Source organism: Quercus lobata, chromosome 5 (assembly GCF_001633185.2).
Source record: "Quercus lobata isolate SW786 chromosome 5, ValleyOak3.0 Primary Assembly, whole genome shotgun sequence".
Taxonomy (NCBI): domain Eukaryota; kingdom Viridiplantae; phylum Streptophyta; class Magnoliopsida; order Fagales; family Fagaceae; genus Quercus; species Quercus lobata.
The window spans coordinates 58,638,584-58,651,289 of record NC_044908.1 but is presented as its reverse complement, the minus strand read 5'-3'; the positions used below and the strand labels follow the sequence as shown (position 1 = coordinate 58,651,289).

The window sequence follows — 12,706 nt, the reverse complement described above, 5'->3', positions numbered from 1 at the left end:
TTTCCATGATTTCTCACTTTGCTATATAGGATTCACATGGTTCTTTGCTTGATATTATCATAAGTGTTCTTATCATGTTTTGATTGATGTTATGATCTTTTTTATATGTTCTAATCTAATTTTAGGTTGATTATAATCTGTTCTTGTTGTTCTTGGTTTGTTATTTTAGTTTTATGTAAAGTTTAACATGTTTATTTATTTAATGTAGTTTAGTTTAATTCTTTGATTTTGTTTCTAAATTATTTGTTTATGTTGATGTTTGTTTTATTTGCTTCATGTTAGTTTTGTGTTTAGGGTTCTAACATGCTTGTTTGATCTCACATATTATATCTTTGTTTGATTAATCTCTAAAACTGTAATTTTTCAAATCTGTGCTAAAGGATGCGTACGCATCCATCGAGAGTATGCGTACACACCGCGAACCCAGATTAGGACAAAATTCTTGTTTTTCTTTATTTAGGTATTTTTCACATGATATTTGATTCTGTTTGACTATGTTAAGGTTAATTAATTGTGTTTAATTATTTTTCATGTTTTTTTTTAATCTTTTTGCCATATTCGGTTTATTTTATAATCTTTTTGCCATGTTTGGTTTATTATGTTGATCTTACTTAAATGGGAGAATTATTTTCCATCATAATTTTCATTAAGGACATCTGTGGGGCCAGAGAATCTGCGACCCTGACCCATTTTACATTAGGGTCCAAAGCCTAAGCCGAGGAGAACAATTGCCGAGGACGCATAATGAAAGTCCAAAAAAGGGCCTAAGGATCTGGTCGAGGACGATCTTATGCTCGGCACCCCACAGAACGCCTGAAGGAAAGGACGAGCTCAGTGCAGGGGCAGGACAAGTGAAGAAGCTGCCAATACTGTAATAAAGAACTCTGCGTCTGACAGGTCCATACTCTTCACCATGCTATTCAACTTTTACAACTACTCCCAACCATTCTAGGTATGGGCTGATAGGACAAGTCTCCACCTCAGAAAGTGAAATTTACACGTGGACATTGAAAGGAAAGTAAATACTAGTATAAAAGGGAAGAAGAACCAAGGGGGAGGGGGATCCCCCAGAAAAAGAAGTCCTAAAAGAGGAAGAATGAGAAGAACACTAAGCTCCTTGGATGGGGTCCGAGGACCAAAATCCCACAGGTCGTACCGAAGGAAGGTTTTGCTAGTCACGCCAGGTCCACCCTCATATAAACTTCCATAAAAGCCATGACTAGACCGCTGTCTGGTGACCAAGGTCTAGCCTAACAAGCCCACACTCTACAAATTATATTGTTTGGGCTCTTTACGTATGACCCCAATATCATTTGTGGGTCGTTACTAATTGTGTCCCTACAACATCTATTAATAAACCATTTCAAAAAAAAATTATGGAAAATTGAAAAAGCAAAAAAAAAAAAATTTGTTTTTTCTTTTCTTTTTCCCATAAAAAGTTCCTAAAGGGTGCCTCTTGGTAAAATCCTTGTTAAAAAACATTGAAACCAATAGGTCCATCCTCACCATTAACTACGATGCCATCCAACCGATCATGATCCTTCGACTTACAGTTGTCAAATGTGACCATATTAGGGGCTCATATCCATCCATATGGCACGAAGTCAAAATAGCGTGCAAGCTTATTTTCCTTTTATAATTATTATTACATTCAATCAAATGGATATTGAACTGAGTTCTCCATATAAAGGAGACAAACGACATTATTGAACTATAAAGCTCCTTGCATATGCAAGCTTATTGAAAACAGATACTTTTGGAAAGCATGGTTTATATTTCTGTCTAGGATTGATAGAGTCTGGAAGCAAGGCGTGGAGTGAGAAGAGCTTCAAGGGGAGTTGCCTTAGGTAAGGTAATACCCAACCCTTCAGTCATATCTACTGGCATATTTGATGGTGTTGTGAACTCAAATCCCTGAAGCAAGCGAGCTGCTGCCAGGTAAGATACTTGCAATGCAAATGTGTAACCCGGGCAGAATCGTCTCCCAGACCCAAACGGTATCAACTCAAAATGTTGACCTGAAGCATCTATACTTGCATGGCTTGTGAGGAACCTCTCTGGTAGAAACTTTTCTGGGTCCTCCCAAATTCTTGGATCTCGGTGCAACTTCCACACATTAACAAGCAAACGAGTACCCTTTGGGACGTAATAGCCACAAACATGACAATCCTCCATGGCCTCATGTGGAACTGATAGGGGGCTTGGTGGGTACAAGCGCAACGTTTCCATCACTATGGCTTGGATGTAAACTAGATCTTTGATATCATGGTCGTCCACCCACCTGTCTCTACCAACCTTGAGATCGAGCTCTTCCTGAGCTTGCTTCAAAGCGTGCTTGTTATTCAATAATATGGACAGGAGCCATGTCAAGGTTACAGATGTAGTCTCAAAGCCACCCAAGATGAGAGTCTACAACATGAAATTGAGGCCACACTTAATTAGAAGTGCACTGGTTATTAGTTTTTACACAGTGTATGTAACAAAATTTTCCCAAATTAGAAAGTAATGTTTCTTTATAGAGTATTATATTCTTTGCAGAAAGGGTTCAACCTATATCTAGGAACGGAGTTAGGAATTTAAATGGGGGGGGGGGGGGGGGGGTTGGAGCATTGAATAAAACTCATTTGTTAATCAATTTTTTATAGTTTTGCTTAAGAATTTTTGGAAACTGAGGTATTAAAATTTTATGGAATTGAAATATCAACAATTTATTTGAATTAAGATCAAGATTTTGAATTCTATTTCAGATTTACTATTGGAATGAAATATTTTGGTATTAGTGTGTACTGATACACTATTTCACAATTAACATCAAATATAAATATTAACACACACACCCATGCGACACACAGCATTATTAAACTAAATAAAGTATAATTTATAATGAATTTAATATACTGTTTTACAAAAATCAAATAAAATGATTAGATTGCTATTAAAAATAAAGCAAATATGGTATTTTTGTAAATAAACAAACTCATAGGGTATTTTGTAAACTATAAATAAATCACTTTCTCTGTTCCCAATCCCACCCATTCTTGTTTTTACTATTTACCTCACATCTGGTCTTTTTTAAATAGGTGTTACTCACTTTTTTGATATTTGCTTGCTCTTCTTTATCAGTGCGCTTTTTAAGGGTCTGTTTAAATATCACTTATTACTAAAAACTGAAAACATTATAGTAAAATAATTTTTAAATGTGTAGTCCCATGGAACCCAATTTCAAAGAAAAATTTGCTAAAATTTGTAGTTGCGGTCCCATGAACAGTACACGAGACCTACGCAAAAAATGCAATTGCTAGCACAAACGCAAACGCGTTTGTATCCAAACTAACACTAATAATCTTCTTCTTCACCTTTTTTTTTTTTTCTCCAACTTCTCTTGTTTATGTTTTTGTTAAATCATGTTTTTCATATTGTTCTCACCTTCCTTTCTCTCACTGTGCCTCTTGATTATTTTAGTCATACTCAGATCCTTCATATTTTTTTCTCCTCTGCTTTAAACAGAGATGAACTGCAAGCTGCAGCATGTGCAGTGGTTAACAGGGTGGCCAACCATAAATTTATTTGGATCCAAAAGGTCAGGAGTGAGCTGATAATAAGCAAAAAGAGACCAATGATGACCAAGTTTTTCTTTTTTTTTTTGGGGGGGGGGGGGGGGGGGGTAATTGAAAATTAAATATACCTATAGAACAAATTTTCTCAAAATCCAGGGGGGGCCATGGGCCCCCTGGTTAAAGAGTAGCTCCGTCCCTGCCTATATCTCTTATTATATTTGACAACATAAAAGAATTTCCCAATTGAGCCAATTGAAATTACAAAACAAAATAAAAACAAGGTTGATTAATTAAGTTGTGCGATAAATGACAATAACTTACCATTGCTGTTGCCTTTATAATGGTTTCACGCGTATAGCCGAATGCATCATCCTGAATTTCGGATAACATGACATCGATGAAGTCCAGCTTGTCGGTTGGTTCACTACCCTTCAGCCTTCTCATACTATGTTCTTCAATCCAACTTCCTGCTACAGAGTCCAATTCCCTTGCAATACGCTTCATAGATTTTACTTGGCCCAGCAAATCAAAACATCCTAGAAATGGAATTAGATCTGAAATGATAGGGACCCCAGATGCGTACATGAAGGCTTTAATATTTTTCCCTATACTTTGTGCGGCTTGTGCCTCTCCATCATTTCCATGACTGAAGTTATCAAAGTATCTCTTCCCTGCTATCATTCTAGTAATAATATTAAAGGCTAGGCGCTCAACCCACTCACTAATCACCACGTTGGCTTGGTTGCCCTCGTTGCTCTCGCAGAGAGCGTACAAATCTTTAATCACAGTTTCCACCTCGAATACTTGCACATTCTTTAGCGTTTCAAGCCGACGACTAGAGAGGAGTTCTAGCTTGATTAGCTTTCGGATCTTGAGCCAATATTTTCCATAACTGGAAAAAGCGAGTATTGCATAGTTGTAGCCAAGGTGCTTTCCTTGGCTAGACATTGGACGTGTAGCAAAAGCCTTGTCATTTGTAGTGAAGCACTCCTTGACTGCCTCATGACTGCTAATCACAAGTGCAGGTTTCATGCCAAGTCTGATCATGAAGATGGGACCATCTTTATCAGCCATAGCACCTAAGGTTTGTGCGATTGGGTTTTGGCCGCGTAGTTTATGAAGGTGACCTATGATTGGCAAGGCACCTGATGCCTCTGGAGCCAACATACCCTTAATTTTGTGACTACCAATTCTCACCCTCCATTGATTGTACAATAGAGCCAATACAAAAAACCCCGCAATTGCAAGTAGATGGGAAGTAATTTCCATGATGTCCTCAAACTTGAGGGAATGGAGAATACCATGAACTTTTCACCCACAACTTGGTAGTATTTTATAACGGTGAGAAAAAATCACGGGCTGATTTTTGTCACCCATCGCTTGACTTGCATGACTTTTATTGAGGGGACGTCTCCATCTAGATAAATACATTAGCCTTTTGGCTTCTTATGGAAAACCCAACTTCTACAGAGCATAGACAGAGATAGGACGTTAGATATTTTATATTGGGGATTCTCATGAGGTTGGAAATGATTTTGAATTTTGATTAGTCTCTCAAATTCAAATCCGCCCTTCATTTCTTCTGGAGGCCTACCACGTGCAGAGTTTATGACCATCCCTAACCTCATATCTTGACCTCATGTCAATATCAACTAAGTTTTCAATTTTCTTTAGAATTTTCTCTTCAAAAGTAGGGCCATTGGTTCACTGCTTTTGCAAAAAAAAAAAAAAAAAAAAAAAAAAAAAAAAAAAAAAACACTTGTGATTTCTAAATAGGATATTTTCATTGTTAAAAAAAAAAAAAAAAAAAAAAAAAAAAACACACACACACACACATTTGCGATCTCAAAACGTGATATTTTAAAATTTTGGATATTTGTTAAGATTTTCAAACAACGAGATTGCACATTTTCAAATCGCACCAAAAGGCTTATCTCGATATTGGACCACTTGAGGTGTATTTCCAAAATGCACAATTGCTTTCCATGTTGCCCACTTACATTGATTATTTTGCATATTGTCCCCACATTATCCTTAGCCTAAGATGGCGTTTGGACGTCTATCTTTAGAACACTAGACTAAAGGAATGAGTCACAAAGTGAATTGTAAGCCCCAATATGTTCCCATTTATTGCACATATTAACTATTCTAATATATAAGAAAAATGTTAGAGATATAAACTTTTTTACAAAAATTTACATACTACTGATGTGGTGAGTAATTATTGGTAAATAAAAAAGTAATGTTAGTGGTTGGTTTTGATGAAAACCAATAAAAAGTTTGTCACAACATTAATTTGTAAAAATGTTACAAAATAGTTTATGACTATAGCATTACTCAATTAAGTTTTCAATACACACACCGGAAGCATTATTAATATAAAGTATACAATAATACAATCCTGAGAACAAGCTGCATGAGGCAATAAAGGAAGATACCCATATCATATGCATACAAAGATAACATGAAAGTACATATGAGAAACAATACGAGGAAGTCTTATTCTCCCGAACTTTTATAGTACACAACATATTGTGCTTATTAGCATACAAATATAACATACGATGAGTACATATTATCAATAATACAAAGTCCTATACTCCCGAACTTTTATTTTACACAACATATTATTCTTCTTTTTTGCTAAAACATATTATGCTATTTCATATGCATCATGCTATAGTATTTTTTTCCAGCTCCTCCTGGGTAAGATATGCATCAATTTCTACGGTCACATCAATTCCAAACTGAAGCATTGCATTTGGATCAGGAACATAAACATTTAGTTTCTCATATATTAAAGTCCAACGGACCAAACTCCCCTCATCTTTTGGAATGGCTTGAACAATGAATTTGAAACTCTGGTAAGTCTCCTTGAGTACTCCTCCAATCACATTGAATGTGACTGACTGGTTTTCGTTATCCACCTTTTCAAATATCTCCATAGACATTACAACTTTCCCATCTACAGTCTCAAACAAAAACAATCAATTGTAAAAACATCAAAACAAGAATGGACACGATAAACTTCACCCTTTTATATTCTTGTTCACTTTAATATATATATATATATATATGAGATTGAATTCTATAAGGACGTGGTGTAAAACCCATGTTTTACCCTTCCAATCTCAAAATGCCACATCATCTTATCATATATTTAAAAATAAATACAATCACACTCAATTAATTCTAATATCCATATATAAATCCAACCAAATTGGGAATCTATTGAGATGTTATTAGGTGTGATAGGATGTACTGAATTTTAAGTAAAATGCTGATATGACAATTACTTATGGGATGGTGTAAAACATGGGTTTTACACCCCATCCTTAAAGAATTTAATCTCTCTCTCTCTCTCTCTCTCTCTCTCTCTCTCTCTCTCTCTCTCTCTCTCTCTCTCTCTCTCTCTCTCTCTATATATATATATATATATAATATAGTTTTCCATACATGTTAGATACGTTTTAAACATATTGTTGGCCAAATACATACATATAGGCCAAAATGGGGATATACCCCTATCATCGAAAAATTCCAGTAAAATGCCCCGTCTGAAACTATTTAGGGATACGCTCCTATTTTAAACTCGATTTTCTAAAAATTGAGTTTTAAAAAATCAAGTTTAAAACAGAGGCATATCCCTAAATAGTTTCAGTCATGGGGCATTTTGCTGGAACTTTTCAACGAAAGGGGTATATCCCCATTTTGTTAGATATACCCCTTATAGAATCTCTCTCTCTCTCTCTCTCTCTCTCTCTCTCTCTCTCTCTCTCTCTCTCTCTCTCTCTCTCTCTATATATATATATATATATAATATAGTTTTCCATACATGATAGATACGTTTTAAACATATTGTTGGCCAAATACATACATATAGGCCAAAATGGGGATATAACCCTTTTATCGAAAAATTCCAGCAAAATGCCCCGTCTGAAACTATTTAGGGATATGCCCCTGTTTTAGAAAATCGAGTTTAAAACAGGGGCATGTCCCTAAATAGTTTCAATCATGGGGCATTTTGCTGGAGCTTTTCGACGAAAGGGGTATATCCCCATTTTGTCCCATACATATATAATAAAAGTAAATACCTGGACAACACACACTTATCAATCAAATCTGCATTGATCAAGAATATATAAAATAAAATTATAAATATATGCTATAATAATACAGTATATACAAAAATACTGGTGAGAGAGAGAATTGTTTTAGGGATGGTAGTAGAGTATGTATATAAATATGATATTTATAGCATAGATTAAATTATATGTAAATAAATTAAATATATATTAAATCAAAGATATCTATAAACATTTGGGGGTTGAACAGGACATGGTGAGCAAAGGGCTAAGGAAAATCTCCAAGAAAACCTCACTTTCTCAAAGACAAAAGGCATTCCCAAATAGTTTGTTCAGGTTTGTTTTTAGACTCATTATCATTTGCTCTTTTACCTTTGCGACTTCTTGTCCTTTTCTCAGATTCAACTGCGGTTATGTTTGATGAAGTTCTTCGGATTTGTTGGATTATCAGTAAAAATTTTCATTTTTGGGCTTGGGCTATTTTTAATTTTTGTTCTAATGACTTTGTTTAAGCTTAATTTAATAAACTTGGTATTGAAAATAATTTTGAATACGAAAGCAAATCCCTATTATATATAATTTTTCTCATTTCAAAACTCCTTGATAGAATTTTAGTTTTAAGGTGATAATTTTAAGTAAAAAAAAAATATTTTTTCGGTTTATTTGTGTGATTTTCACTTTTTTTTTTTTGTTATATATTGTTTTTGGCTAATAAAAAAAAATTTAAAAAGAAAATCCTTTACAAGTAGTAGGCAAATTCACTTAAAATCAAATTAAGAATAGAGTTTTTAACAACAATTGTATATAAAGCATATTATGCAAAACATAAAATAAATTTATTTATCTTAAATATGACCTGTGATAATAAGTTCAAGGTAAAAAGAGAGAAAAAAATGGTTTGATGAAACTTGTTGACAAGAGCTACACTATAATTTTTTTAAGAAGAAGTGCATGGATTAATAAAGTGACTAGTTGAAAAATATACTTTTTGAGAGAGCGAGAGAGAGGAGTATTTTCTTTTGGGTCCCATTCAAGTTGAATTTTTTTAATGTAATCTATTGGTTCTAGGATTCGTGTAGCTTAATTTTAGTTTAAATCTTATATTTTTTTAGTTTTTACTAATTTCCATTGCAGGTGGTCCTTGTGGAAACCATCTAGATGAGTACAAAATGACATTGGTTAAAATAATCATTTTTTTTCAATAATGCTACGAACTCAAATTTTCTCACAACAAATTTTACAATTGCTAAAGTAATCATCCGTAAATAATGGAGGCATATGACACTCATGCATGTACCCACAACTTCAACAATGATTAAATTTGTTTGAAAAAACTAAAAAACTGTGTTAACAGCATTACTTTTTTTCTTTTCTTTTTTTTACCCTAACCAATTTCTAAGAAATTAAATTTATCAAAAGGAGTGAATATATTTGTAAGGACAAGATTCGTAACGAACCTTAACGGTGTTGGGTTCGCACGTAAAAAGGCCCAAACAATATCATTTGTAGAGCATGGGTTTGAAAGGCTAGGCCTCAGCCACCAGACGGTGGGTTTTCGTGGTGTTCATACATGGTTAAGTTGTCTTCGCCCCTGGAGTCTTTCTCCTGGAGACGGGCTGGGAGGCTCTGATTTTTGGCCATTTTTCCCAGCCCCCTCTTTGAATTACTTACTTTTCCCTTTATACTAGCCTGTGTTTTTTTATCCTTCGTCCACGTGTAGGATCAGCATTCCAAGACTGATACTTGTCCCATCAGCCCATACCCAGAGTGGTGGGGGGTGGTTGAAAAAGCTGGAGAGTATGGCTCTGTCAGATGCAGAGTATTGAATGGCAGTAAGGGCAGCTTTCCCCGGTCGTTACACTTTCCAGCATACCTTTTTCTATTGGCACAGATATTTTAGATTTTTTCCCAAGTTGTTTCTATACCATTTTTGCCCTTTCTTCCGAGGAGACTTCGGACAGGCCGAGGACTGAATCGTCCTCGGCTGTATCCCAATGCTATTTTGTACTTGCATTATCGTGCCTGGGCCATAACCTTCCTCGGCTTGGGCCTTTGGGCTCCAACGAATAAATGGAGCTGTCCCAAAAATTGTTGGACCCCACAATAGCCTCTCAAAACCCTGCTGTCCGACCTCTTGGTTGGAGAGGAGGGTTTTGGTAATACCAAGCCTTTATTATGGCTCATTTAATTCAGCCTTTTATTAATATTGGCGGTTCTCCATCTGCCCAGGAAATGTACCGGTCTACGAGACATTCTTTTGAATTTACTCCTGACGCGTTCTCACCGTTTGATTATCCGAAATGCGCCTTTAATGACTTCTATTTACGAGACTACTTAAATTCGATGGTTTGTTTGATGATGTGGGGAAGTGGAACGGGTACATCCTCGTTTACAGATTTTCTTGGAAATCTGGATGAATTAAATACCTTCCGTTTTGCCCTTCATATAAGAAGAAAAGTAGGAGGCTATTGCTCTTGTACAGAGACCCTTTTTTATCCTTCTGAGATCTGAAATCCTGAGCCTCCTCTAGAGTTTACTTTACCCGCTAGTTATACATTAAATTGTGATACGTTTACCATAATAATAAGTAATGAAGAAACCATACCCCTCTCAAAAACACCATGTTCTAATAAAGCTCGAAATGGCTCGGTCAAGGCAGGGATGACGGAGACTCAAGATCTGTCTCACTTTCCTTTCAGCCAAAATCTGAAGCAGGGGCTCGTCACGTCAAACTTTCGGCGTGACTGAGCCGAGGACACCCATTATTAGTACCAGCCGTTCTCTCATGAGCATAACTAACATGGCACCAGTGTGTTAGGAGTTAGGACCGACGCAGGGACTAAGTGCCCCCGCTTCTTCCTCTCTTCGTTCACTGGTGCCTCCTTTTGCCTCTCTTTCTTCTTCTTTCCACCGCTAGATCCATCATGACGCTTTTCTTTCTTCCTCTTCTTCTTCTCCTTCTTTCTCTTCATCTCCTCCATCTTCTTCTGAAGAAGGTCCTCCTCTCAATATGAACGCTACTGGGGCAGAGTTTGGAAGGGCTTTGAAGACGAGAGAAAAGGACATCGGACTGTTTACTTGTTATATTGTTGTTGTTTTTCTTTTATTATTTTTGTAATCCACCTTCTGTATAGGGTTGTTTAAGCCCTTATTTGTACGTTGTAATACCTCTTTATATTAATAAAAATTGTTATTGCTTTATTTCATATGTTCTATATCTTTATTTCCGAAATGATTACGCTGTGAATAGATACACAATCTTGTAAATTCTTTCTATTTTTACACTTTGACCGACGTCTAAGACTGAAATCCTAGTGCATAAAAAGATCTTGTTTTGTGTTTATAGAAACTATCCGACTTAATAATACTGAATCGAACAAGTGATACTTAGGGCTGAAACCCCTATTAGAAAGAAAAAGAAAGGACATTATGATGAGCTTATTGAGTCGGCCTGGCACAACACCGCCGACCTTAGAGCACAAGACTTAGGGCTGAAATCCCTTATCAAGGAAAAAGACGCTGTTATGGACTTTACGAGTGCTGTTCGGCACAATAATGCAGACTTGAACTAATGACACTTAGGGTAAAAAACTTTTGCTAAGGAAAAGTTATTATCATGAATTTAATCAAAGTTGCCTGGCATAACACTGCCGACCTGTGAAAACAACACTTACCTCAAAATAGCCGAGATGACAACTGAATGCTATGTGCGGTGCAGGAGATAATCATTCGAAGACATATAACCCGGAAATGAACAACCCTTCCAGGTTGCTGAGTAATAGAGTGTTTTATCATCCTCCTAACAACTTTAATAGCTTTAACCTTTTATGGTATTTGAGCCGAGGATGAGCAACTTAGAATCTTTATTAAGTAGCTGACCTTACCATAGGTTTGAGCTCATTTCATCCAAGTAGTTGGTTTCCCCATAGGTTTGAGTCCGAGGACCATACAATACCTTGGTTCTGTCCAAAACTCAGTTTTCTCATCCAAGTAGTTGGTTTCCCCATAGGTTTGAGTCCGAGGACCATACAATACCTTGGTTCTGTCCAAAACTCAGTTTTCTCATCCAAGTAGTTGGTTTCCCCATAGGTTTGAGTCCGAGGACCATGCAATACCTTGGTCAGTCCAAAACTTAGTCTTCACATCTAAGTAGTTGTTTCCCTAGGCTTGAGTCGGACCATGCAATGCCTTGGTTCTGTCCAAAACTCAGTTTTCTCATCCAAGTAGTTGGTTTCCCCATAGGTTTGAGTCCGAGGACCATGCAATGCCTTGGTCTGTCCAAAACTCAGTTTTCACATCTAAGTAGTTGGTTTCCCCATAGGCTTGAGTCCGAGGGCCATGCAAGCCTTGGTTCTGTCCCAAAACTCAGTTCACATCTAAGTAGTTGGTTTCCCCATAGGCTTGAGTCCGAGGACCATGCAATGCCTTGGTTCTGTCCAAAACTCAGTTTTCTCATCCAAATAGTTGGTTTCCCCATAGGTTTGAGTCCGAGGACCATGCAATACCTTGGTTATGTCCAAAACTCAGTTTTCACATCTAAGTAGTTGGTTTCCCCATAGGCTTGAGTCCGAGGACCATACAATGCCTTGGTTCTGTCCAGAACTCAGTTTTCACATCTAAGTAGTTGGTTTCCGAGGACCATTGGTTCTGTCCAAAACTCAGTTTTCTCTCCAAGTAGTTGGTTTCCCAGTAGGTTTGAGTCCGAGGACCATGCAATGCCTTGGTTCTTCCAAAACTCATGTAGTTGGTTTCCCCATAGGTTTGAGTCCGAGGACCATGCAATACCTTGGTTCTGTCCAAAACTCAGTTTTCTCATCCAAGTAGTTGGTTTCCCCATAGGTTTGAGTCCGAGGACCATGCAATACCTTGGTTCTGTCCAAAACTTTTTTCTAAGTAGTTGGTTTCCCCATAGGTTGAGTCCGAGGACCATGCAATACCTTGGTTCTGTCCAAAACTCAGTTTTCACATCTAAGTAGTTGGTTTCCCCATAGGCTTGAGTCCGAGGACCATGCAATGCCTTGGTTCTGTCCAAAACTCAGTTTTCTCATCCAAGTAGTTGGTTTC

General features: G+C 36.7%; 1 protein-coding gene across 1 annotated transcript; it reads right to left on the bottom strand.

Moving 5' to 3' along the window:
- Nucleotides 1–1,594: 1,594 nt before the first annotated feature.
- Nucleotides 1,595–4,936, bottom strand: LOC115988540 (cytochrome P450 CYP82D47-like). The gene is made up of 2 exons (XM_031112113.1): nt 3,879–4,936; nt 1,595–2,409 (listed from the first exon to the last, which is right to left on the bottom strand). The coding sequence occupies exons 1-2, from the start codon at nt 4,824–4,826 to the stop codon at nt 1,783–1,785; spliced, it is 1,575 nt and encodes a 524-aa protein (XP_030967973.1). The 5' UTR covers nt 4,827–4,936; the 3' UTR covers nt 1,595–1,782.
- Nucleotides 4,937–12,706: the final 7,770 nt, after the last annotated feature.

Coding starts and splice junctions, on each gene's coding strand:
- LOC115988540 (XM_031112113.1), bottom strand. CDS start 4,826: ATGGAAATTACTTCCCATCTACTTGCAATTGCGGGGTTTTTTGTATTG. Junction 2,410..3,878: donor TTATAAAGGCAACAGCAATG/GTAAGTTATTGT, acceptor TTCATGTTGTAG/ACTCTCATCTTGGGTGGCTT.